Here is a 26091-nt window from a genome sequence, read left to right as displayed (position 1 = left end):
TATCCAGGTAGTCAAACTAGATGATCACAACAGTCCCGTCTGGCCTTGGAATCTATGCATTTCCATATTCCACCCCCAATCAAATATCCACACACACACACACACACACACACAACACTTCTCCATGTTTCTCTTCCATCTCACTAAATAATGTGCTTATGGTCTTCATCATACTTTCAAACTCCAAAAGTCTCTTCTCATTTATTGGATTGTTCCATCCTATTATGTGGTCATGTTTTTCACAAAGTCTGGTATTGAAGACACACAAATGTTCAGTGATCTCATTTCATCCAAACTTCCCTCTAACACTTGGACTTCATCTCAACGACTTCTGTTCAGGCATAAGGAAATCTGCCACTTCGGGGATGCCTACACTGCAATTAAAAACCAGGGGCTGGCGCATATCAGCTGACTTGAGCTAGCAGGGCTTGGGCTAAGGGGATATTTAACTGTGGTGTAGATGTCTGGGCTTGGATTGCAGTCCAAACTGAGACCCTACCACCTTGCAGGGTCTTAATGCCTGGGCTGCAGCCCGAGCCCACAACACAGTTAAACAGCCCCTTAGCCAGAGTCCTGCTAGCCTCAGTCAGTTGGCACTGGCCAGGCATGTTTTTAATTACAATGTAGGCACACCCTTCCTTGACCTTTCCAACCAGGATCTCTCATTCCCAGCAGTTAGTGTGTCCCATGTCACAAAAACTGAGGAAAAGGGCAGAGAGCCAAAAAGAATATAAAGAAGTTGGAAAAGTTATCAGGAAGAAGTTAAAGATGCCATAAAAGGCAACAACAACAAAAGGAAGGAAGATATAGATAAGTAAGTTAGAGAACAGCAACAAAATTGATTAAGGGGCTAAACAGACTGACCAGGAAAGATTCAAATAAATTAGTATATCTTGGCCAATTGAAGACTGATGGACGGAGAGAGAAGAGGAAGTTATAAAGGTATACAAGTCTTTGAAAACAAAAAGGGAGTGGCACAATTTAGAGTAGTAAGCAGTTATGGGCAGAAGTTAAGCAAGGGAAATTTAAGCTGAATGTCTTAAGACACAAGGTAGGTGAGAAGTAATATCTTTTATTGGACCAACTTATAACCTCACATGCGTCGTCTCTCTAATATCCTGGGACCAATATTGCTACAACAACGTAGGAAAATTTGACAGTGATATCTATTACTTTATGTCTAGTTTTTTTAGAGCAGAGCTAAAAAGACTAATCACCTGAACAAACAATCTAGAACAAGCTTTAGGGGACAATCCTGCAGGGGTCACTCCTCCTCAGGGGATGGAATTTAACTAGTCCAATATTTTTATGTGTTTCATTGGTCCAGGTCCCAGACTGCCCTATCTGAATCTGCCAAATGATTCACAAACATGCCTTCCTACTGAGCAGTTTAATTTAGCTCAACAGAATTATGTAGCATTGTAAGACCTGCCATAATCACAGCAATATACATATTGCTATAATGGATGAACCTACAAAGCAAATAGCAGCTCATATACCCAGAAAATCATTGTGAAGGTTTAGATATGGTTAACTTGGCATAACACAATCTTTGCAGAGCTGCATAAAGACAACACACAGTCACCTACTGATACTCAATATTCCCAGTTCCTCACTTTCATGATCAACTTCAGAGCGAGAGGCATCCCTCTACTGCAGTAATAGGATAGGAAAAACAATGTATTTAGTTCACAATGGCAAAACTGTTGTGAATACAGTTTCAACTGTAGAAGAAACGTACTGCTACGTTCAGTGGAAAACGGTGCTGTAAGATATTGGAATTTCACACCTCTTTGTAGAGGGCACTCTTACCCGCACTGAAATGGCCAAAATCTTATAAAATTTGCACAAATATGGGGGCGGGGGAAAGAGGGAGAATCATTAGAGAGTTACTCCATTTCGGAATCAACTACTATCCATTTCTCTCAACTTTGTGCGACAACCTCTCAGACTGTCCATCCTGCAAAGACAACTCCAGAGCCCAAAAAACCTCATTTTTGATTTAACACTGAAATATCAAGATTACCACTACTGCCTTCTAATGAAACTTCCCTTGTATATCTTTTCAAATGAGTGAAATTACTACGTTTGTTCTTGTATTTTAAATGAAACAATTTTTTTAAAAGGGAAATTTCCTGCAGAATTTAGAGATAGCAACCCAGAGTTCTTGTTTAATGACCTAACAGTGCACTAAGTGAAGTAGTACTCAGTGATATGAATGAGCAGTCAACGGCATTTAAAGAGTTGATGCACACGTATCTAAGGGTATGTCTACACTACACACTCCTTATGGTGGCATGTAGAGTACATACACTGTATGCCCCTAGTACGGATATAAACAGCAGTGTAGAAGATGAGGCATTGCTTAGGTGAGTAAGGACATGCCTGAACCCTTAGGGTATGTACCCTACATGGCTCTCTACATGCCCAAAGAGTGCCTCCCCTATCTATGCGTCTATTTTCAGCAATGTAGTGCCCTGCAGCCTCCCCACTACTGAAGCCTTTCCCCATTGCCCAGAAAGGCTCTGGCAGCAAGGAAAGGCACCACTAGTGGGGAGCTGCTGGAGCATTCCCCCACCACACAGAAAGGGTCTGGCAGTGGGGAAAAGCTCCATCAACTCCCTGCAACAGGGAAAGACTAAGTACATTTTCCAGACCTGAAGAAGAACTCTGTGTAAGCCTGAAAACTTGTCTCTTTCACCAATAAAAGTTGATCCAATAAAAGACAGAGACATAACGTGAGTGAGGTAGTAACATCCTGGGACCAACACAGCACAACACTGCATAATTCTTAACTTGTTCTGACCTTATTTTAGCCTCAGATCCTACCCTATTTACATTAATCTTCACTATGTTAGTCGTCCAAATCAACTGCAAATCTTCTTGGTGAAAACTGAAGCAAAACAGGCATTTAACACTCTGGCCATTGCTGAATTGTCTGCTACCATCTTTCCCTTCTCATTGAGTAATGTACTTGCTATGTCCTTAGTCTTCCTCTTGCTTCTCATGTAATTGTAAGATGTTTTCTTGTTACCCTTTATGTCCCTAGGTAGTTGAATCTTATTTTGTGCTTTGGCGTTTCTAATTTTGTCCCTACATACTTGTGGGGCTTTTTTCATATTCATCCTTCATAATTTGACCGAGTTTCCACTTTGTGTGTTTTTTTTTTTTTTAAATAAGTTCAGGTTGTTGAAGATCTTCTGGTTAAGCCATAGCGATCTCTTACCATACTTGTTATCCCTCCTATGCTTTAGGATAGTTTGCTCTTGTGCCCTCAATAATCTCTCTTTAAAAAACTGCCAATTCTTTTTTTCCCTTAGACTTGCTTCCCACAGAATCTTGCCTACCAAATCTCTCAGTTTGCTAAAGTCTAATTTGAAGTCCATTGTCTTTATTTTGCTGGTTTCTCTCCTACCATTCCTTGATCACTTTCACCCAAGCTACCTTGTATCTTCAAATTCTCAACCAGTGTGACCCTACATGTCAGAATCAAATCTATAAACAGCCTCTTCTCTAGTTGTTTTCTCCATGTTCTGGAATAAAAAGTTGTCTCCAATGTTTTCCAAGAACTTGCTGGATAATCTGTGCTCTGATGTATTATTTTCCCAACTGATATCTGTGTATTTCAAGTCCCCCATCACCACCAAGTCCTGTGCTTTGGATGATTTTGTATTAGTTTTAAAAACAAAACAAAAAATCCACAACCCTCATCTACTCTTCTTCCTAGTTAGGTGGTCTATAGTAAACCCGTAACACAGGGGTTCTCAAACTGGGGGTCGGGATCCCTCAGGGTGTCACGAGGTTATTACATGGGGGTGGTCACGAGCTGTCAGCCTCCACCCCAAACCCCGCTTTGCCTCCAGCATTTATAATAGTGTTAAATTAAAAACACTTGTTTATATATTTATAAGGGGGGGTCGTACTCAGAGGCTTGCTATGTGAAAGGGGTCACCAGTACAATAGTTTGAGAACCACTGCCCTAACATGTCATCTCTCTTGGTTTTTTACCCCTTTTATCCTTACCCAGAGACTTTCAACAGGTCTGCCTCCCACTTCTATCTTGACAAGGAATAAAAAGCCAGTGTGAAAAATAGAGATGGGGATGGGGAGTAATAGGCACCTGTATAAGACAAAGCCCCAAATATTGTGACTGTCCCTATAAAATCAGGACATCTGGTCACCCTAATCTTGACTTCAGTGTAAATGTAGTCATTGACATGCATGGCAAACCCACCTCTCATTTTTCCCTGCCTGTCCGTTTCGAACAAGCTGTACCCTTCTACACCAATATTCCAGTCATGTGAATTATCCCATCAAGTCTCTTTGATGCCAATTATGTTATAATTATGATTATTAATTAGTATTTCTAGTTTTTCCTGTTTATTATTTATAGTCTTTATTCAATGCACAGACATCTAAGTGCCCACATGGATGAATCTTAGAACCATAGGGCTAGAAGGGACCACAAGTATCATCTAGTCTAACCCACAGCCAAGATACAGGATTTGTTGTGTCTAAACCACCCAAGACAGATGGCTATTCAGCATTTTTTTGAAAACCTCCAACAAAGAAGCTTCCATGACTACTCTAGGCAGTTTGTTCTATTCTCCTACTGGTCCTACAGTTAGGAAGTTTTTCCTGAGACTTAATCTAAAACTGCTATCAACCGTTTGAACCCATTGCCTTTTGTCCCGCCTTCTGAGAAAAGAGAAAACAGTTTTTCTCCATTGTGTTTATGGCAGCCTTTCAAGTATTTGAAGACCGCTATCATGTCCTCCCCTTAATCTCCTCTTTTCCAAATTAAACATACCCAGGTCCTTCAGCCTTTGCTCATATGGCTTGCATTCCATCCCTTTGGCCATCTTTGTCACTCACCTCTGTATCTTTTCTAGTTTCTCTACATCCTTTCTATACATCAGTGACCATAACTGGACACAGTACTCCAGCTAAGGCCTAACCAGCGTCAAGTAGAGTGGTATTATCATTTCCCATGACTTGCATGCTATGCGCCTGTTAATGCAACCCAAAACTGTATTTGCTTTTTTTGCAACAGCATTGTATTGCTGACTCACGTCAAGGTTGTGATCCACCACAACTCCCAGATCCTTCTCAGCAGTGCTGCTGCCAAACCAGTTGTCCCCCATTCTCTATCTGTGCATTTGGTTTTTCCTCCCTAAGTATAGCACCTTTTATTTCAGAGGAACAGCCGTGTTAGTCTGTATTCGCAAAAAGAAAAGGAGTACTTGTGGCACCTTAGAGACTAACCAATTTATTTGAGCATGAGCTTTCGTGAGCTACAGCTCACTTCATCAGATGTTTACCGTGGAAACTGCAGCAGACTTTATATACACACAGAAATCATGAAACAATACCTCCTCCCACCCCACTGTCCTGCTGGTAATAGCTTATCTAAAGTGATCAACAGGTGGGCCATTTCCAGCACAAATCCAGGTTTTCTCACCCTCCACCCCCCCACACAAATTCACTCTCCTGCTGGTGCTAGCCCATCCAAAGTGACAACTCTTTACATAATCAAGTCGGGCTATTTCCTGCATAGATCAAGGTTTTCTCACATCCCCCCCACCCCCATACACACACAAACTCACTCTCCTGCTGGTAATAGCTCATCTAAACTGACCATTCTCCAGGTTTAAATCCAAGTTAAACCAGAACATCTGGGGGGGGGGGGGGGGTAGGAAAAAACAAGAGGAAACAGTATCTGTACTTGTACAGATACAGACAGACATCATCTTCCTTTCCAAATGCAAACAGATGGACATCATACCAAAAGGACTGAAGGTCAAAAATCCATTACAATCTACATACCACACAGGCTATGCTGACAGCTTGTGCCTCACGCTCTCAAAGAAACTGCGGAATCACCTGATCAAGATCCTCTACAGCAAACAGGGAAAGATTAAGAATGAGCTCTCAAAAATGGATACTCTCATAAAGAACCAACCTTCCACACAAACTTCCTCGTGGCTGGATTTTACTAAAACTAGACAAGCCATTTACAACGCACACTTTGCTTCTCTACAAAAGAAAAAAGACACTAAACTTTCTAAACTACTACATGCTACAAGGGGCCACAGCAATGGTTCCCTCACCCCACCTAGCAATATTGTTAACCTATCCAACTATACTCTCAGCCCAGCAGAAGCAGCTGTTCTATCTCGGGGCCTCTCCTTCTGCCCCTCCACCCCCACGAACATGATACAGTTCTGTGGTGACCTAGAATCCTATTTTCGACGTCTCCGTCTCAAGGAATATTTCCAAAATACCTCTGAACAACATACTAATCCACAGAGGTCTCCCTGCCAACACTACAGAAAGAGGGATTCTAGATGGACTCCTCCTGAAGGTCGAAACAGCAGACTGGACTTCTACATAGAGTGCTTCCGCCGATGTGCACGGGCTGAAATTGTGGAAAAGCAGCATCACTTGCCCCATAACCTCAGCCATGCGGAACGCAATGCCATCCACAGCCTCAGAAACAACTCTGACATCATAATCAAAAAGGCTGACAAAGGAGGTGCTGTTGTCATCATGAATAGGTCGGAATATGAACAAGAGGCTGCTCGGCAGCTCTCCAACACGAGTTTCTACAAGCCATTACCCTATGATCCCACTGAGAGTTACCAAAAGCAACTACAGCATTTGCTCAAGAAACTTCCTGAAAAAGCACAAGATCAAATCCGCACAGACACACCCCTGGAACCCCGACCTGGGATATTCTATCTACTACCCAAGATCCATAAAACTGGAAATCCTGGGCGCCCCATCATCTCAGGCATTGGCACCCTGACAGCAGGATTGTCTGGCTATGTAGACTCCCTCCTCAGGCCCTACGCTACCAGCACTCCCAGCTACCTTCGAGACACCACTGACTTCCTGAGGAAACTTCAATCCATCGGTGATCTTCCTGATAACACCATCCTGGCTACTATGGATGTAGAAGCCCTCTACACCAACATTCCACACAAAGATGGACTACAAGCCGTCAAGAACACTATCCCCGATAATGTCACGGCTAACCTGGTGGCTGAACTTTGTGACTTTGTCCTTACCCATAACTATTTCACATTTGGGGACAATGTATACCTTCAGATCAGCGGCACTGCTATGGGTACCCGCATGGCCCCACAGTATGCCAACATTTTTATGGCTGATTTAGAACAACGCTTCCTCAGCTCTCGTCCCCTAAAGCCCCTACTCTACTTGCGCTATATTGATGACATCTTCATCATCTGGACCCATGGAAAAGAAGCCCTTGAGGAATTCCACCATGATTTCAACAATTTCCATCCCACCACCAACCTCAGCCTGGTCCAGTCCACACAAGAGATCCACTTCCTGGACACTACAGTGCTAATAAACAATGGCCACATAAACACCACCCTATACCGGAAACCTACTGACCGCTATTCCTACCTGCATGCCTCCAGCTTTCACCCTGACCACACCACACGATCCATCGTCTACAGCCAAGCTCTGCGATACAACCGCATTTGCTCCAACCCCTCAGACAGAGACAAACACCTACAAGATCTCTGTCAAGCTTTCTTACAACTACAATACCCACCTGCAGAAGTAAAGAAACAGATTGATAGAGCCAGAAGAGTTCCCAGAAGTTACCTACTACAGGACAGGCCTAACAAAGAAAATAACAGAACGCCACTAGCCGTCACCTTCAGCCCCCAACTAAAACCCCTCCAACGCATTATTAAGGATCTACAACCTATCCTAAAGGATGACCCAACACTCTCACAAGTCTTGGGAGACAGGCCAGTCCTTGCCTACAGACAGCCCCGCAACCTGAAGCAAATACTCACCAACAACCACATACCACACAACAGAACCACTAACCCAGGAACTTATCCTTGCAACAAAGCCCGTTGCCAATTGTGCCCACATATCTATTCAGGGGACACCATCACAGGGCCTAATAACATCAGCCACACTATCAGAGGCTCGTTCACCTGCACATCCACCAATGTGATCTATGCCATCATGTGCCAGCAATGCCCCTCTGCCATGTACATTGGTCAAACTGGACAGTCTCTACGTAAAAGAATAAATGGACACAAATCAGATGTCAAGAATTATAACATTCATAAACCAGTCGGAGAACACTTCAATCTCTCTGGTCACGCGATCACAGACATGAAGGTCGCTATCTTAAAACAAAAAAACTTCAAATCCAGACTCCAGCGAGAAACTGCTGAATTGGAATTCATTTGCAAATTGGATACTATTAATTTAGGCTTAAATAGAGACTGGGAGTGGCTAAGTCATTATGCAAGGTAGCCTGTTTCCTCTTGTTTTTTCCTACCCCCCCCCCCCCAGATGTTCTGGTTTAACTTGGATTTAAACCTGGAGAATGGTCAGTTTAGATGAGCTATTACCAGCAGGAGAGTGAGTTTGTGTGTGTATGGGGGTGGGGGGGATGTGAGAAAACCTTGATCTATGCAGGAAATAGCCCGACTTGATTATGTAAAGAGTTGTCACTTTGGATGGGCTAGCACCAGCAGGAGAGTGAATTTGTGTGGGGGGGTGGAGGGTGAGAAAACCTGGATTTGTGCTGGAAATGGCCCACCTGTTGATCACTTTAGATAAGCTATTACCAGCAGGACAGTGGGGTGGGAGGAGGTATTGTTTCATGATTTCTGTGTGTATATAAAGTCTGCTGCAGTTTCCACGGTAAACATCTGATGAAGTGAGCTGTAGCTCACGAAAGCTCATGCTCAAATAAATTGGTTAGTCTCTAAGGTGCCACAAGTACTCCTTTTCTTTTCACCTTTTATTTGTCTGTGTTGAATTTCATTTTTTCATATGTAGCCCAGTTCGCCAATTTTATCAAGATCCCTCTGAATTTTAGCTTTATCCTCCGAAGTCCTCTCCAGTTGGATTGCTTCCTTAACCTTGTAGGTCTCCATATGCATATTTTCAAGGAGTTCCTGATGTGCCTGGATGCTCTTCAGCTTGGCCACCTCCTCCTGTGGCTCTTCCACCGGATGCGTGAGAGAGCCTACCACTAGGCACCTGCCACACTGCATGATCTCGCCAGCCTGGCTTTCTATGATGGGGAAATAAAGGCCACAGCCTCTGCAAATCCACATCAAGACTTGGGTAGAGGCATCCATGCTCAGGCTCTCTGTCTGAACACAGGTGCAGATGGAGGATCCAGGAGCAGCGCTGGTATTGGCGATACAGACTTTCCAAACCATAGTGATTCCATTCTCTCTCTCCTACAAGCCCCCGCACTATCTAGTCTTAGTGGGAGCCTCATCTACCTCAAAGTTACTCCTTTCTTCCCAACAAGAAACTCAACATGAAAATGCAAAGAGAAGATTATGAAAACAATAAAAGAGAGGCCTGGAGATATGATTGCTCTCTATAAATACATCTGAGGGGATAAATAGCAGGGAGGAAAAGGGAGTTATTTAAGTTAAGCGCCAATGTGGACACAAGAACAAATGGCTATAAACTGACCATCAACAAGTTTAAGATCGAAATTAGATGAAGGTTTCTAACCATCAGAGGAGGGAAGTTCTGGAACAGCCTTCCAAAGGTAGTAGTTAGGGTAAAAGGACTAACTGGCTTTTAGACTGAACTTGATAAGTTTATGAAGGGGATGGAATGATGGGACTGCCTATGATGGCATGTGGTCCATCAGCAACTGCCAGTAGCAAAAATCCCTAAAGGCTGGAGGTGGGACAATGAATGGGGAGGGCTCCGAGTTATTACAGAGAATTCTTTCCCAAGTATCTGCCTGGTGGATCTTGCCCACAAGCTCAAGGTCTAACTGACTGCCATATTTGGGGTCCGGAAGAAATTTTCCCTCAGGTCAGATTGGCTGAGTCCCTGGGGTTTTTCGCATTCTCTGGGGCATGGGTCACTTTCAGGTTTAAACTAGTGCAAATGGTGAATTATCTGAAACTTGAAGTCTATAAATCATAATTTGAGGACTTCAGTAACTCAGCCAGAGGTTAGGGGTCTATTTCAGGAGCGGGCAGGCCACAGGTCGGATTAGGTGATCATGATGGTCCCTTCTGACCTTAAAGTCTATGAGACTCCCACAGGAGTCCCCTCCCTTCCATGCTTAATTTTTTCACTAGGAACAAAAGCACTAAGTCCTAAAAATCCTTGAGCATTTGCCAGTGAGAGAGTGTTCTGAGTTTTCAAGGTTGTGTGGCAGCAGAATCCCAGAATAATGGAGTGAGGGAGTGGTTAGGAAAGAAGGAAATGGGAACCCGCAGAAGTTACCTCAGTGTTGAGGATGGTATCAGCACAACCAAGAAGAGGAAAGAGAAAAAATGCATGTTATGCAAGTAGTATCAAGTCCTGGAGCCGCTCTGCACTTAGATATCACTGCAAGACAATATGCCCCTTAGATAGCATGGGATCAGCCCTACTGGGGAAGCTTTGAGAATTACACAAAACTGTTCCTCTGCATTACAAACACACATTAGACAGAGATGAACTACTACATTAAATACACTTACCACTGGATGGACAGGGGGACTGGTCAGCTGCCCTCTCCTCTTCCTGCTCCAGATTACTCGTTTTAAATGGTTTTTCAGGCATATCTGCTGCCTTCTCCAACGTCATCAGAAGTGGCTGCTGGCTCTCTTGCGGTGTTGCTGGCACTTCATCCCCTCTCTCTAAAGGAGCTGGAGGTGGCTGCTGATCCTTCTGAACTTGTTTCAATTCCAGGTCACCTTCAGCTTGACTCCTATTCCCTGGACTGCCTGGACACTTTTTGGTACATGATGCTAATCCTGGGGCAACATCCACCTTTACTTGGGGCAATGAGCCATCCTGCTGTTGCAACGACTCTCCCACAAAAGGCTGAGGGGGAACTTCACTGAGCTTTGGCACATCTTCTGGAGCAGGCTTCAGGGACAGATCCTTCATGCTTTTAACTTCAGCGACCACATTAGAATCTTTAGAGGTTTCTTTTTTCCTGATCTCTGGATCCATCTGTACCAACCCATGGCTCAGGTCACATAGTTTTTCTGAGTTTTTGCCAAAAGCCTCACTGGATTCCACTTCCATCACTTCCTTGCCTTCATGTTCCTGTGTTTCCCTTACAAGAATCAGCCCCCGAGACAGAGTTAGAGGGTCAGAGGATCCCTCTTCATTTAGCTGCTTCTCTTCTGCCTGCCTTTCTCCTCCTTGTTCCTCACATAGAGTCTCAGGGACTGCTTCAAATTCAGACGCCTCTCCTGATAACTTTTCCTTGATCTCAGTCAATGCTTCTTGACCCAGAGTGTGTGCTGAAGTCTCAGACTGAACAGACAGAGTGGCAGCTGTCTGACTTCCAGAATCACATGTGAGATCAATGCAAGCCAGCTGTGCTACAGACCCTTCTGCTGCTACACCTTCAGCAACAGGACAAATGGTAGGTTCTCCTGTAGCTCGCTCAGCCTCCCTTTTTGGCTTTTCACAGTTTTCACTGAGCAGGGCTTGGCTGTCCTCACTCAGCCTCAGTTGTACACTGTAACTTTCTGTGGAACAGGGTTTCAGCTCTGAAGCTTGCAGTGTAGAATCCATCTCAACCTGTGTGTTTTCACTGTCTTGGTTGGTTTTCAGAGAGCTTGTGTTGCCTTCTGTCTTTGTGGGCTGGCTGCATTCACTTGCAGAGAGTACTAGCTTACAGGAAAATTCAGGATCTCCTGTGGGGATCTTTGGTGGAGCCTCTGTGGTTTCAGAGACATCTGCTGGCAAGCATGAACTAGGTAAAACTCCACTCCTCTCTTCTCCACTAGGCTTCTCCTCCAGACTTGGAGTTGAAATAAAAATATCCTAAAAAGGATAAAAATAGAAGAAAAATAAAGAACTCTACAGTTTACATTCTTCTAGCCTACAGGCTTGGCATCTGATCCATCCATCAGGCACCCAAACAGCTCACAAGCAGTCCTATCTCCTAGTAAGGGACCTTGGTTCAGGGACACAGAAAATTCACCCAGAAACTCAAGTTTTAAAGTAGCAGCCATGTTAGTCTGTATCCGCAAGAAGAACAGGAGTACTTGTGGCACCTTAGAGACTAACATCCGACGAAGTGGGCTGTAGCCCATGAAAGCTTATGCTCTAATAAATTTGTTAGTCTCTAAGGTACCACAAGTACTCCTGTTCAAGTTTTAAGGGGACTATTTTCCACTTATCTGAGCAATAACTGCCCTTCTGCTGTGAAGGGAAGTGACCATCATTCATCATCATCTCAAAAGAGAGGACTGTGCGGTCAGAGGTACGATGATGGATACCTCTTTGATCTCACATGACACACCCCCCAGTATAAACACAGGGAAGGAAGAAAGGTGCTATGTTGTCAGCCGGGTGCTAGGAAGCTATGCAAAGTGCTCTATTAGGTTTTTCTACAGCAGCAACCAGCCACGATATCAGAGCACCAAAGTCACCTTTTCCTCAGGAAGAGACATTATTAACTGGTGTGTCTTGGTTAAATTCTCCCAATAAAACCTTAAACCCCACCCACTCTTAGGTGGATGAAAAGAAGTCTTCTTAAGTCATAAAAAAGCCACACGAGTCCACTATTCAAAAAGGATACCTCACTTCCTGTAGCAAAAGGTGCAAGGGAAAGACCAAAATGACATTAGACAGGAAATTCTTAAAGGAAAACTGCAATGATTAGTTATAGGCCTTAAAAGACTACGTTTTAAATGCAGTGCTACAAAATATCAGTGCTTCACTCTCTCCATAATCAAGAGTGGTGCTGGGGTCTCACACAGCCCCCATTTTACTGACATATCCCAGCAGAAGACTAGCCTGAGGATGTAGTTTGAGACATAGGATATGCAAATCAGAATCAGAAAGAGACTTCCAAAGCCATTGTAAAGAGAATCTCACGTGTTTCCTAGGACAGACTAAAAGACAGGCAGCAAGAATAAATCAAATAAGAGTCTCTTAAATCACATTGCAGTTTTCTTCCAAGAATACAATGGTACATGGTGGGTGTAATAGAATACCATAGAATGACTAGTGGGGATGAGGAAGATCTCTATAGCCAACTAAGCAGGAGAACCCCACACATCAGGGTACAGAGAATGAGCCAAAAACCAATCCCCTACAATCAACCATGTACCAAAACTTAAGGGACCACGGTACAGGAAGAAACTAAGCGGGGAAATTCCACTTCAATACCCACATGGGAAAACTCTGGTTGTGATGGTATAGGGAAGGATCCAGGAACAAAGGCTGGGGCACTCTGGGATACAGGAGTTGAAACCTGTGGTAGTACATGAGGTTCTGGTGGGACAGGTGGACTGCCAGTGTCCACTGGCTCATCTCCTTTCTGCTTCTCCTGTAGGTCTCCTCCTTCTGCTGGAGCAGATATATCCATCTGCTCATCTGATTTAAAAGAAGGAAATTAAAAAGTTAATTATAGCTGCAAGCAACACCTTAAAATTAATGGTTAATATATTCCATTAGAAGATCCTGTTTAGTTGCTGATAGCTTTGCCAAACTAATGGTTTGTGTTGAAATTTTTCATATGAGGCATCTGTCTCAAGCTGAATTCTTTTGGGAAGAATCAGCAAAAGTGGTTCAGCCATTTCCTAGGACCAGGTTAGGAAACAATATGTTTTGCCCATGTTAAAAAATTCATGCAACCATTTTGTTAGAGAAATTCTACCACATCTCTGTTTTGAATAAGGGACTTGAAATTTGCCAGAGGGTTTGCCCTGGTATCAGGGATGTGCGTTTTGCCATCTCTGTGAAAATAAACCTAAATGTACCCATGTTATAACCCCCTGGTGGAAAATAAAATAAAATCTGTTTTGCACATGCTCAGTAGAGGTTGTTCCGAGTTTGGCAGCATTATTCTCCCACACTGAGCATGCTCCATCCCCACCCAGCTCCTAAATGTCAATTGAACCATGCATGCACCATACCACAGAGCAACTGAGCACGCTATTTCAGGGCTGTGCAGAATTTTTCCTGCAATTGCTCCTCCCAGCAACTGAGGTCTGCTGTGGCACTGGGCACCAAAACGGAGCAGGGAAAGTGTCTTGTGTGTTGTCTCGGATTTCAAGCCAAAAGGCACCATTATGACCATCTACTCTGACCTCTGGTATAACAGAGGCCAGAGAATTGCACTTGGTGATTCTTGCATCCAGCCCATAACTTCTGGTTGGGCTGCAGCAGATCTTTTAGAAAAGAGACATACAATCTTGATCTAAAGACTCCAAGTGCAGGAGAACCCACCACGGCCCTGGGGAAATTGTTCCAAGGGTTAATTACAGTACCCCAAAAAAAAAAAAAAGAGTCCCTTTTTTCTAGTCTGAATTTATCTAGCTTCAGTTTCCAGCCACAGGATTTTTAAAATCTATTGTAGGCACTTTTACGGTCCCCATTATCCTAATATCCAAGCACCTAAAAATTTTAATGTAATTATTCTCCCACACAGCTGTTGTGCAGTAAGGAAGTGTTATCCCCATTTTACATATGGGGAACTGAGGGAGAGAGAGACTAAGCGTAAAATTTTCAAAAATCTTTAAGTGCCATTTTCAAAAGGACTTGAAGTCTAAATCTTACTGAGTCAACTGGATTTAGGCTCCCGCATACCTATGCCATTTTCAAAAGTGACTTAGGCATTTTTTGAAAATTTTACCCAAGATGACTTGCTCAGAGCAGAGAATAAACCCAGATCCCCCAAGTCCTAGGCTAGCACCATGACCATTAGATCATCCTTCTTTTCAGTGTCTCCTATTAGCACCCAGGCAGCACTGAGGACAAAGCAGGAAGCAATGAAAAAATGTGAAGGAGTAGGGAGAGGGGGGCAAAGAAACAGGGATAGATGGATCCAACCATTATAGAATATTTCCTTCCAGGGCCTGGAAATGAATCCAGGATTCCAGAGACAAAACAATCTTCTGCTGTCAAGCAAATAGGCATGAACTCACCGGCAAAACACGTCTTCTCCCCCTTCCAGTGGATTGTCTACATGGAGGATAACAGCCTACTCCTGCTACCAGTTATTCATTCAGTTAGCTCAAGTTGTAGAGGTCTGTGTTGTGGAGCTAAAGATCCCAACCCTGCTAACAACCTATATGGGGATCAATATTGATCTGTATGATTGAATCTGTGCTTTTTTCAGTTGTCTTTGAAAAAAAGAAATAAAACAAAACATACACACACACCCCTTGGGATACTACATTAAAAATGTTTAGGGCCCTACCAAATTCATGGTAATGAAAAACACATCATGGACCACGAAATCTGGTCTCTCCCTGTGAAAACTGGTCTTTTGTAGGCTTTTACTCTATACTATAGAGATTTCATTGGGGAAGATCAGTGTATCAAATTGGAGGTCCGGATCCAAAAGGTAGTTGCAGGAGGAGAGTCACAAGATTATCTGAGGGAGAGGTGGGTCATGGTATTGCCACCCTTACTTCTGCGCTGACTTCAGAACTGGGCTGCCAGAGAGAGCATGGCGGCTGTTGGCCGGGCGCCCAGTTCTGAAGGCAACGCCCCATCAGCAGCAGCGCAGAAGTAAGGGCAGCAGTACCGCAACCTCCCCTACAATAACCTTGTGACCCCCCGCAACTCCTTTTTGGGTCAGGACCCCTTCAATTACAGCACTGTGAAATTTCAGGTTTAAATAGCTGAAATCATAAAATTTATTATTTTTAAAATCCTATGACCGTGAAATTGACCGAAATGGACTGTGAATTTGGTAGGGCCCTAAAAAAATGTTAAAAGAACACTAAGGTAGCAAAGACATGTACTCAGAAGTTAGGAAGCGTAAGATTAGGGTTGCCTCTGCATACATAATTCAGCCCCTTCTGTGGCTCCATGATGATAATTCGGACTTTAATCACATACTATTTTTCCACAGAACCTGTCTCCTACAGTGCACAAGCTGGATGGTGCTTAAGGAATGAAACAGGGTTGTGTAACAAATGAAGATGTTTTCTATAGGTTCCCTGCTTCTTTGGAAGGTGTATGGTGAACAAAGAGGGGATTGCGGGAAGAATGAAGACTGTCTCATGGTATGATGGCATATACAAACCATATACCAGGCAACAAGGGGCTCAGGAGCTTCTCTGAGCTCAGCACAGACTGGAGAAGTTAAAAGGAGCAGAACAGCTCACCTGTGGGCAGGCCAGGGAAGAGAGAGGACCTACACCTTGCAGCTCCTAAGGGAAAGCAGGATATCTCCCATCCACAACTGCTTGAAGGTTCCCCCCCAAGGGAAGGGAGGACCTACTTTTTATCAACTGAGAGGGAGGCATTTCCCTCTCTCACATACTAACCCAGCTTATGTATATTGATTCTGTGTTTTGTTTATAGACTGCCCCTGAAAGGAAGAGACTTAGAATTGAACTGACCAGAGGGCCAAGGCATGAGAGGAATCAGCTGATGCCCCAAAAGGGAGAAAGCTGCCATGCCCAGACACAAGGAGGTGCCATGCAGTGAACTGACCCCCTTCACGTTTTCCTGTATGGACTGTGAACAACAGAGGGATGATACGAAGTGGCCCAGGGAAGGCAGCCTTAAGGCATTCTTGGGCATTAGATGCTTTTGTTACCCTTACAGAGCCCTGGGCTAGAGTGCGAAGGCCTAGCTCCCCTCCTAAAAACCCCTCTGCAAGTCAAAGGCCTAAGCCCCTGACTACTAGGCAATACTCCCCACGAGTGAATCATAGAATATCAGGGCTGGAAGGGACCTCAAGAGGTCATCTAGTCCAACCCCCTGCTCAAAGCAGGACCAATCCCCAATTAAATCATCCCAGCCAGGGCTTTCTCAAGCCTGACCTTAAAAACTTCTAAGGAAGGAGATTCTACCACCTCCCTAGGTAACGCATTCCAGTGTTTCACCACCCTCCTAGTGAAAAAGTTTTTCCTAATATCCAACCTAAACCTCCCCCACTGCAACTTGAGACCATTACTTCTTGTCCTGTCCTCTTCTACCACTGAGAATAGTCTAGAACCATCCTCTTTGGAACCACCTCTCAGGTAGCTGAAAGCAGCTATCAAATCCCCCCTCATTCTTCTCTTCTGCAGACTAAACAATCCCAGTTCCCTCAGCCTCTCCTCATAAATCATGTGTTCCAGACCCCTAATCATTTCTGTTGCCCTTCGCTGGACTCTCTCCAATTTTTCCACATCCTTCTTGTAGTGTGGGGCCCAAAACTGTAGGACACAGTACTCCAGATAAGGCCTCACCAATGTCAAATAGAGGGGAACGATCACGTCCCCCGATCTGCTGGCTATGCCCCTACTTATACATCCCAAAATGCCATTGGCCTTCTTGGCAACAAGGGCACACTGCTGACTCATATCCAGCTTCTCGTCCACTGTCACCCCTAGGTCCTTTTCTGCAGAACTGCTGCCTAGCCATTCAGTCCCTAGTCTGTAGCGGTGCATTGGATTCTTCCGTCCCAAGTGCAGGACCCTGCACTTATCCTTGTTGAACCTCATCAGATTTCTTTTGGCCCAGTCTTCCAATTTGTCTAGGTCCCTCTGTATCCTATCCCTACCTGCCACCATATCTACCACTCCTCCTAATTTAGTATCATCCGCAAATTTGCTGAGAGTGCAATCCACACCATCCTCCAGATCATTTATGAAGATATTGAACAAAACCAGCCCCAGGACCGACCCTTGGGGCACTCCACTTGATACCGGCTGCCATCTAGACATGGAGCCATTGATCACTACCCGTTGAGCCCAACAATCTAGCCAACTTTCTACCCACCTTATAGTGCATTCATCCAGCCCATACTTCTTTAACTTGCTGACAAGAATACTGTGGGAGACCGTGTCAAAAGCTTTGCTAAAGTCAAGAAACAATACATCCACTGCTTTCCCTTCATCCACAGAACCAGTAATCTCATCATAGAAGGCGATTAGATTAGTCAGGCATGACCTTCCCTTGGTGAATCCATGCTGACTGTTCCTGATCACTTTCCTCTCGTGTAAGTGCTTCAGGATTGATTCCTTGAGGACCTGCTCCATGATTTTTCTGGGGACTGAGGTGAGGCTGACTGGCCTGTATTTCCCAGGATCCTCCTTCTTCCCTTTTTTAAAGATGGGCACTACATTAGCCTTTTTCCAGTCATCACTTCCAGAGTGAAGACCACCACAAATGGTTAAGGCATTAGAATGCCATCCTAGAGAACTGGATTCTACCTCTGCCTTTTCCACAAAGCTCCTACAAGATGCTGAGCAAATCACTGAAATCAATCCTTCCACCAGTGGTCACTAATTGTGTGTTCCTAATTTTCTGGGAGCCTAGCTTGACACACCTGGGGCCACATTTGCAAAAGTGCTGAGCTTTTCAATTGTACGTGAAGTCCAAGGGGTTCTGTGCTTTGAATATGAAAGGTGCTAAAAAATGCTAAGTACTATTAAAAAAAAAAATCAAGCTTTAAGCGTCTCAAGTTGGGCACTCAGAATTAGTGAACACTTGATAACTTTGGCTTTAACGTCACTTTCTTGGTTCTTAATCTGTAAAATAGGGATAATACCACCTGACTTTGCATGGGTACCGGTAAGAGAATCATCTGAAAATAATGTCTGAAGCCCCCAGATGCTACAATGAATACACCATAGCAACACTCATGAGGAAATTAATAATTTTCTATTCAGTGCAGGGTTTGGATAGTGTATGTTTTAATAAGGCCTGGAGTCACACTTTGAATGAGAAAGATAAGAAAAATATCAAGTATTTGGGGGGGGGGGGGTGTGAAGAAAAATATCAAATAGCTACCCATTCATTGAGCACTGTCCTTTCCGTGCACTGAATGAGGCAGGGGTCCTGTGGAAACAGTAGTATGTGATTATAAAATTAAAGATGGTATTATAATGCACCAAGGGTCTGAATTAAGGTACAGTGATTCTTTAATGTAGTTGTCGGCTCCCCGCCCCTCCAAATATATTTATACATAAAGAGAAGAGGGATTCCTGCTGCCCTGCAGTACCTATCCTGTTGCATGAATGCCTTTCCTCCAAGGAAGCACAATGGCAACTGGCCCTCGGCATCCCGTGTTCAGTGCATCCCCATCTTACCAAGAGAGAAGGGGAAACTAGCTGATGATGCCCTACTCTTGACGTACTATCACCTTCTCCCAAAGGTACAGGGAAAGCCAATGCGGGAGTGGCCCATTGCATGTGCACTTAAGGAATCAATCAAGTTTGAAGACTCTTGAGGAAGAGCTGTATAGGGGGAGAAGGAGAGGCGCTTGTTATGCAGATTACCATATGACATGATTCTAAGCAGTGTTTGGAGGAAGCTAGACACACAGGCTGGAGGAGTGGGTATAGGGAAAAGCCAAAACCAGATCAGTATTCACAGAAGTTTTACCTTTTGTTTCTTCCTGTTCTGAGGGACTGCTGGAGATAAGAGGATGGGATCTAAAGGCATCAGGAGAAGGAGTAATCAGGCCTGAAGAATAACTGCAGAGGAATAAATAAATAAAAATAAAATCACAGATCACTTAATGCTTTAGTTATTTCTCATACTCCACAAGAGTAGCTCCAGCCTTTCACAACGGGAGCCTGCTTCACCAGCTAACACAATCAAGCCAAAGAGCCTAAATCCCTCAAACGACTGCAGAGGAGTACAGGCAGGGGACCCGCAGCTCAGTTTCCATGTAGCAACAGTCTACAGATCACAACACAGCCCAAAAGCAGGGAGAATCCTACATATTCAGACTGCAGTTAAAATAACTTGACAGATGTGAAAACAAGCATTGTACTGACATACAGAAAAAAAACTGTCAAGAATGGAGGAGACCTCTAATTCACTATCTTGTCTCAGATAATTGCCAATATTGAATACTTCTGAGGAAAGTGCAAGGAACTCTGGGGTAGAAAGTTATGCAATAACGTCCTTTGGTTAAGAAGAAACCTGCCTGGAGAGGAAGTTAGTGGTTGACTAATGCTCTGAAGCATGTTCCCTTATTTATCATCTCAGGTACTTATCTGCTCCCCATTATCAAAGTACCTGAATGCCTCACAATGTTTAATGAATTTACCCTCACAGTACCTCACAGTGACAGGGAAATGCTGTTATCCCATTGTACAGATGGGGAACAGACACAGACAGGCTAAATGAGTTGCCCAAGGCCATACAGGAAGTCTGTGGTGGGGCATGTACTTGAACCAAAGCCTCTCAAGTCCATTGTACCATTTTTATTCTACCTAATGAAGCTGTGCATTACTCCTCATGTTAGTGCGTAGTCTGATTTTTACTAAGATCTTGCCTTAAGATAGCACTGAAGTCAATGAGTTTTACAGATTAGTTATACATTGTACACAAATTTCCTCTCAACAGCTTTAAACTGCTGTCTTTGAGTTTAACTATGTCCCCTTGTTTCTTCTATTATGAGAAGAGATAAATGGGAATCATTCATACCATTCATTGTTTTGTATCCTTCTATCACGAGGATGGAGTACCAGTTCTGAACTGTAGCCCAGGAAAACATGATAGAGGTGTGCAGGAGAAAGAAGAAAGCCATATTGGAGATAGTCAAGGATGGAATTTGAAGAGAGGAACTCCAGACAGAAGCTGTAAACATTCTGTTCAATGAATTTAGAAGTGAAGGGGAGAAGAGATGGGGCGGTCGCTGCAGGACTACATGGGGGTCAACCATGTGGAGGTTTTTTTGTTTGTTTGTTCTAAAGGTGGGAGAGACTAAAGCAGCTTGTACAGTAGAAGGAGAAGAGAGACAGAATAATAAGGACAAAGGGTGAAGAGAAGAATGGGTGAAAGGGAGATTAGTGCCTGGGTGGGGTTACGAGGGTAGGCTGAAGGGTTAGAGGACAACACCAGAGGATGAAAAGCTCCTGCATGAGTGACAGGGGCAATGGGGAAAGTGGTGGGGAGGAAGGGAAGGCTTAGAAGTCATCAAAATTTGGCAGTTTTGTCGGGGGGGGGGGGGAGAGAATCAGTAAAGATCCTGTGTAGAGTGAAGTGGGGCTGGGGAGAGGTTTGAGAAAGGAGTCAAAGGTGATGAACAGGTGAGTGGGACTGCGCACACGGGGAATCTGAGTGGAGAAGCAGAGGGCCTGGCTAGGATGTTAGCAGAATTGAAGGAGGAGAGAACAGTAGTGGAGAAAGTAACCATGCTCACTGAACTACTGCCAGATGTTCTGCTGTGAGAATGTGGCAGTGGAGGATGCAGATGATGGGGAAGAGTTAGGGTGGGCCTTGTGATGGGAGAGAGGGGCAAAGAAGTGTGGAGGGGAGTGTAGAATGCAGAGAATCGACAACCATGTCATGGGAAGAGACAACAGGGAGGAGCAAGCTGAGAGTGGAAGAGAAGTCACTAACACTGATGGTCTGGAAGTCTCAGAAGCATAAGATGGTGGGCAGCAGGCAGATATCCTATTTTGAGAGAGACCAGGTGATTGGCAGAGTGGGGGACTCAGTGATGAAGAGGAGATCAGTGCTTGGTGAAGATATGAATGGCTATCCTAGGGAATGGGAAAGTTGATCCAGTTTGCAGGTCAAAAGAAGCAATCTGTTCTATCCTTTACCAGAAGAGTTATCTTTGTATCATCAGCAGAGAACTTTGTCTGACCACAGTCATCTTTAGTACCAGTCAACTTCCCCCAGTTTCTCCTAATTTAAACTATACGCCTCCACCCTAGCCACAGAAAATTAACAAGGTGTTTTTGCATCAAAAGTATGGCTCCTCTGAATAAAATGGAGACATTTCCTTTTGTGTAGGCACCCCTTTCCCCAAATAGCTCCTCAATGCCTAACAAGTTTTAAACCCTCTTCTCAGCTGTAGGTAGACACTCTGAAGTATCCCCGTTCAGTCAGCTTTGCACTGACGTTTATTTCAGAGACAGCTAGCAAGGAGATCCTGAAGTGTGCATGGAGCTGGGGACACCTTCCCCAAGAAAGCTATTGGGAGTTCAGGAAAACTGATGGAAGATAATGTAGCTTAATTTTTTAGTTATCACTTTGGAGGCTAAAACCAAACAGATTTTACAACTCCTCTACATCCTGCAACTTGGCATAACCTGAATAGAACCAAAAGGCAAAAAAGAGTAATTCTCTCCCAAGCAGCATGAAGTCCCCACTCATCTAACAGAAAACCCTGTAAGGTCCCCTATTCTCCTTGAGGAAGGCTGAAAGGTTACCAATGAGCCCAGTGTCTTCCCCCCCCCATGGAAACCCATGTGAAAAGCCAGAATTATACCTTATTAGCTATTAAGCTTCAAAGACTTCAGTTTGCAGAAAACCACAATTACAATGTAATCCATGTTGGAAGATTTAACCCCACCTGCTGTGCTGGGCTGTTTCATCTCAGTGACTTTCATCCCATGCAGGACAAGTGCATATTAGAGGTGTTGGTTGTGTGTTGTGGGGTTGTGTTGTTGTTTTGTTTTTTTTGCTTACGTGGAAAGACTCTCCTGACCAAGGGACCCCTGCACAGAGAGATGCAGGAGTTGCAGAGTGCCAGCAGGGGTGCATGCCACGGAACCTCCCACTTCCACCCTGGTTATGGTACAGTCACTCTCTGAAGCTATTTGGAGCAAGAGGAAACAGACTGGATTATTATAAAGCAAGTTATCCAGATAAAATCATGATGATGATTTTCACTTCTGCAAAGTTACCTCCCAGTTTGACAAAGACCAATATTCTCAGTGAGACAAAAATGGATTTTGGAACCACAGGTCCAAGGCACATGAAATGCAAGCGTCATATCCCTAAAAGGTAAAAGGCTTGTTACTGGCTGGCAAAAGTGGCCTGCTCTCTCATACTGGATTATAAGTGTTTACACTAAAGAATTGTAGGAAAAAATTCTCAATGGTTCCAATACCAGTTCAGCCAAATCAAGGTTCGAATTGGTGGGAGCACAAGTATAGACAAGGCTCTGGCAACAACAAAGAAGAAAACTCACTGCTTTTACCGTTTTTGTTAGATAAACCTTCTGGATGTAAAATCTACTTAAAGTTATATCAATTTAACTAAAGCTGTTTAAAAATCACACCTGTTAGTTAAACCAGTGCAATTTTGTTTTGACCCAGCCTTTAAACCACGATCAAGTCACCTTTTTAAACTTCTTTTCAATAACTAAGTAGAATGTCTTAAGTCTCTCATGGTAAGGCATGTTTTACAGACCGCAATTCATTTTTGTAACTCTTTTCTGAAACCTCTTCAGTTTTTCAATATCCTTTTGTAGTATGGATACAAGAAGGGGACACAATATTCCAGTAGTGGTCTTATAAGTGCTACATATACACAACCTCCCTATTCTTCCTCTGTATATTCCTGTTCATACAGCCAAGTTTTGCTAAACTTACTGAAAAGCAAGTGTAACTGAAATATGGTAAAAAATTATTCTGGCTGCTGAAGCCTTTACACTAGCACTTGTGCCAATTATAATGCCGGTTCAGCTGAACCAACAGGAATTTTTGGGGTAAGTTTCCCCAACATGGACAAGGCTTAAAATACATGCCCATGCTTTTTCTAGCGTCACAAAAACAATTAGCAGTTTTACGGCCATGCTTTTTTTTTTTTTTTTTTTTTTGGCGGGGGGGGGAGAGCATGCAGGAAAAAGTGAGGAATACTCAAACAACCCATTCTAATGGCATTATTATGATTCACTTCAGAACAACGAGAGAACATCTGAACGCTCCCCACATAGGCAAAGGCTGTGTTTTGCTTTCCAGAGTACTTTCACATGAACAGAAACATTCGTTTAATCAAAACACACCCAAAGCATTCTGCCCACTGTAACCTGCTTCCCTGTAAGATGCCATCAAAGGGCACATCTGCCCAGTAATGTCCCTTAAAAAGTCCACACAGTTGAGATATTCAAACATTTCGCCATCTGGGATCCAGTTTAAATCTTGTATAAAGTCTTTCAAAACAGAAGTTAAACCTACAAAGTCTTCATCCCAATTTCAGCTAGGCTGAGCATCTGTCGTCTCATTACAGTTCAATATTTTTGCCCCAAACCCAAGCTGGGCATAGCCCTTCCCGCTGAGGATCGGTCTTCTTGATCTCCCAGCACCTCTTGCCTAGAGTTTGGCCTTCTCCACTGGACTTCCCCCCCTCTGATGACTTCCCCCTGCTGATTCAGGGCCTCATAGGAGCTTTCTTGCTCCTACAGTGTTTCCAGGCAGCTGCAGACAACCACGCTTATAAGCCCCAGGTGCCTTCCCTCAAGTCCAGTTGGGCAGCAGATAATCAGTCCAGTTACACTGGACCTTATTTCCTCTTAAAGGGGCCAGTCACCCTGTGACAGATGCATAGCCCCCAGCTAAAAAATAGAACAGTGACTGTCCCTTAGGATGGATACTTTGGCATTAGTTGGTCTGTTTTTACCTGTTGTGTGGCTCTGGGAAAACATATCTTCCTGAGTTGACAAAATCTCTGACTCCTGCAGACCAGGATCAGGTGTCTTCTCAGCCTGCAACCCACTTTCAAGCACATCACAGACAGACATTTGTATCCTGCTGGTCTCTTTGTGTTGCTGTGGAATTCTGGGAGAGCTAGACATAACCTCTGACCTAGGAAATTCAATTTATAGTAGTGTTGCAGAACTATCATGAATATTTACCAGCCCAGGTACAAAAATCTTCTCACTCGTCCTCACCACAATAGCAGGGACAAATAAAATATTTTTACCCATGTCAAAATACACCTGCCCAAGGTGAATATGGGGTGGGGGTAAGTAGAATTTAAAGCAGAGTTAAACACTTTTTATTATAAAGTAAACTCAAGATTCTGATTTCCGCTCATTACAAAGTTGCAAAAACAGGTTTTAAATAGAATTTTAAAACATTACTTATTAGGGCTGTGATTAATTGCAGTTAACTCATGCAATTAATCTCAGTTTTAATCACACTGTTAAACAATAGAATACCAATTGAAATTTATTAAAATATTTTGGATGTTTTTCTACATTTTCAAAAATATTGATATCAACTACCACACAGAATACAAAGTGTACACCACCATTACACCACACCAATACAAAGTGGCCACCATTCCAGAAGACATGCTTCCATGCTGATGACACTCGTTAAAAAAATAGGTTTCAGAGTAACAGCCGTGTTAGTCTGTATTCGCAAAAAGGAGTACTTGTGGCACCTTAGAGACTAACTAATTTATTTGAGCATAAGCTTTCATGAGCTACAGCTCACTTTATCGGATGCATACTGTGGAAAATACAGAAGATGTTTTTATACACACAAACCATGAAAAAATGGGTGTTTATCACTACAAAAGATTCTCTTCCCCCCCCCCCCACACACACACACACACACTACTCTCCTGCTGGTAATAGCTTATCTAAAGTGATCATAAAAAACTCTCATAAAAAACAACCTTCCACACAAACTTCCTCATGGCTGGACTTTACTAAAACTAGACAAGCCACTTACAACACACACTTTGCTTCTCTACAAAAGAAAAAGGACACTAAACTTTCTGAACTACTACATGCCACAAGAGGCCACAGCAATGGTTCCCTCAACCCACCCAGCAATATTGTTAACCTATCCAACTATACACTTAGCCCAGCAGAAGCAGCTGTCCTATCTCGGGCCTCTCCTTCTGCCCCTCCACCCCCACAAACATGATACAGTTCTGTGGTGACCGAGAATCCTATTTTCGACATCTCCGACTCAAGGAATATTTCCAACACACCTCTGAACAATGTACTAATCCACAGAGACCTCTCTACCAACATTACAAAAAGAAGGATTCTAGGTGGACTCCTCCTGAAGGTCGAGACAGCAGACTGGACTTCTACATAGAGTGCTTCCGCCAACGGGCACGGGCTGAAAATATGGAAAGCAGCATCACTTGCCCCACAACCTCAGCCATACAGAACACAATTCCATCCACAGCCTCAGAAACAACTCTGACATCATAATCAAAAAGGCTGACAAAGGAGGTGCTGTTGTCATTATGAATAGGTCGGAATATGAACAAGAGGCTTCTCGGCAGCTCTCCAACACCACTTTCTACAAGCCATTACCCTCTGATTCCACTGAGAGTTACCAAAAGAAACTACAGCATTTGCTCAAGAAGCTTCCTGAAAAAGCAGAAGATCAAATCTGCACAGATACACCCCTGGAACCCCGACCTGGGATATTC

At 43.7% G+C, this 26091-nt stretch overlaps 1 protein-coding gene across 12 annotated transcripts in view; it reads right to left on the bottom strand.

Annotated features, from left to right (window-relative positions):
- Positions 1 to 26091, bottom strand: part of TP53BP1 (tumor protein p53 binding protein 1) — an 87532-nt gene that overhangs the window by 53462 nt on the left and 7979 nt on the right. For all 12 annotated transcript variants that reach the window (XR_012154135.1, XR_012154134.1, XR_012154136.1 and 9 more), the window contains 5 exons: positions 24313 to 24497; positions 22378 to 22504; positions 19330 to 19421; positions 13169 to 13371; positions 10509 to 11811 (listed from right to left, as the gene is read on the bottom strand). Coding sequence is in view for 8 of the 12 variants with exons in the window: in XM_073304644.1 (XP_073160745.1) it covers positions 10509 to 11811; positions 13169 to 13371; positions 19330 to 19421; positions 22378 to 22504; positions 24313 to 24497 (1910 nt within the window). In the remaining 4 variants the exon portion in view is untranslated. The remainder of the gene's footprint in view (positions 1 to 10508; positions 11812 to 13168; positions 13372 to 19329; positions 19422 to 22377; positions 22505 to 24312; positions 24498 to 26091) is intronic.

This window comes from Lepidochelys kempii, chromosome 10 (assembly GCF_965140265.1).
Source record: "Lepidochelys kempii isolate rLepKem1 chromosome 10, rLepKem1.hap2, whole genome shotgun sequence".
In the NCBI taxonomy this organism is placed as follows: domain Eukaryota; kingdom Metazoa; phylum Chordata; order Testudines; family Cheloniidae; genus Lepidochelys; species Lepidochelys kempii.
This window is presented reverse-complemented; position numbering and strand designations above follow the sequence as displayed.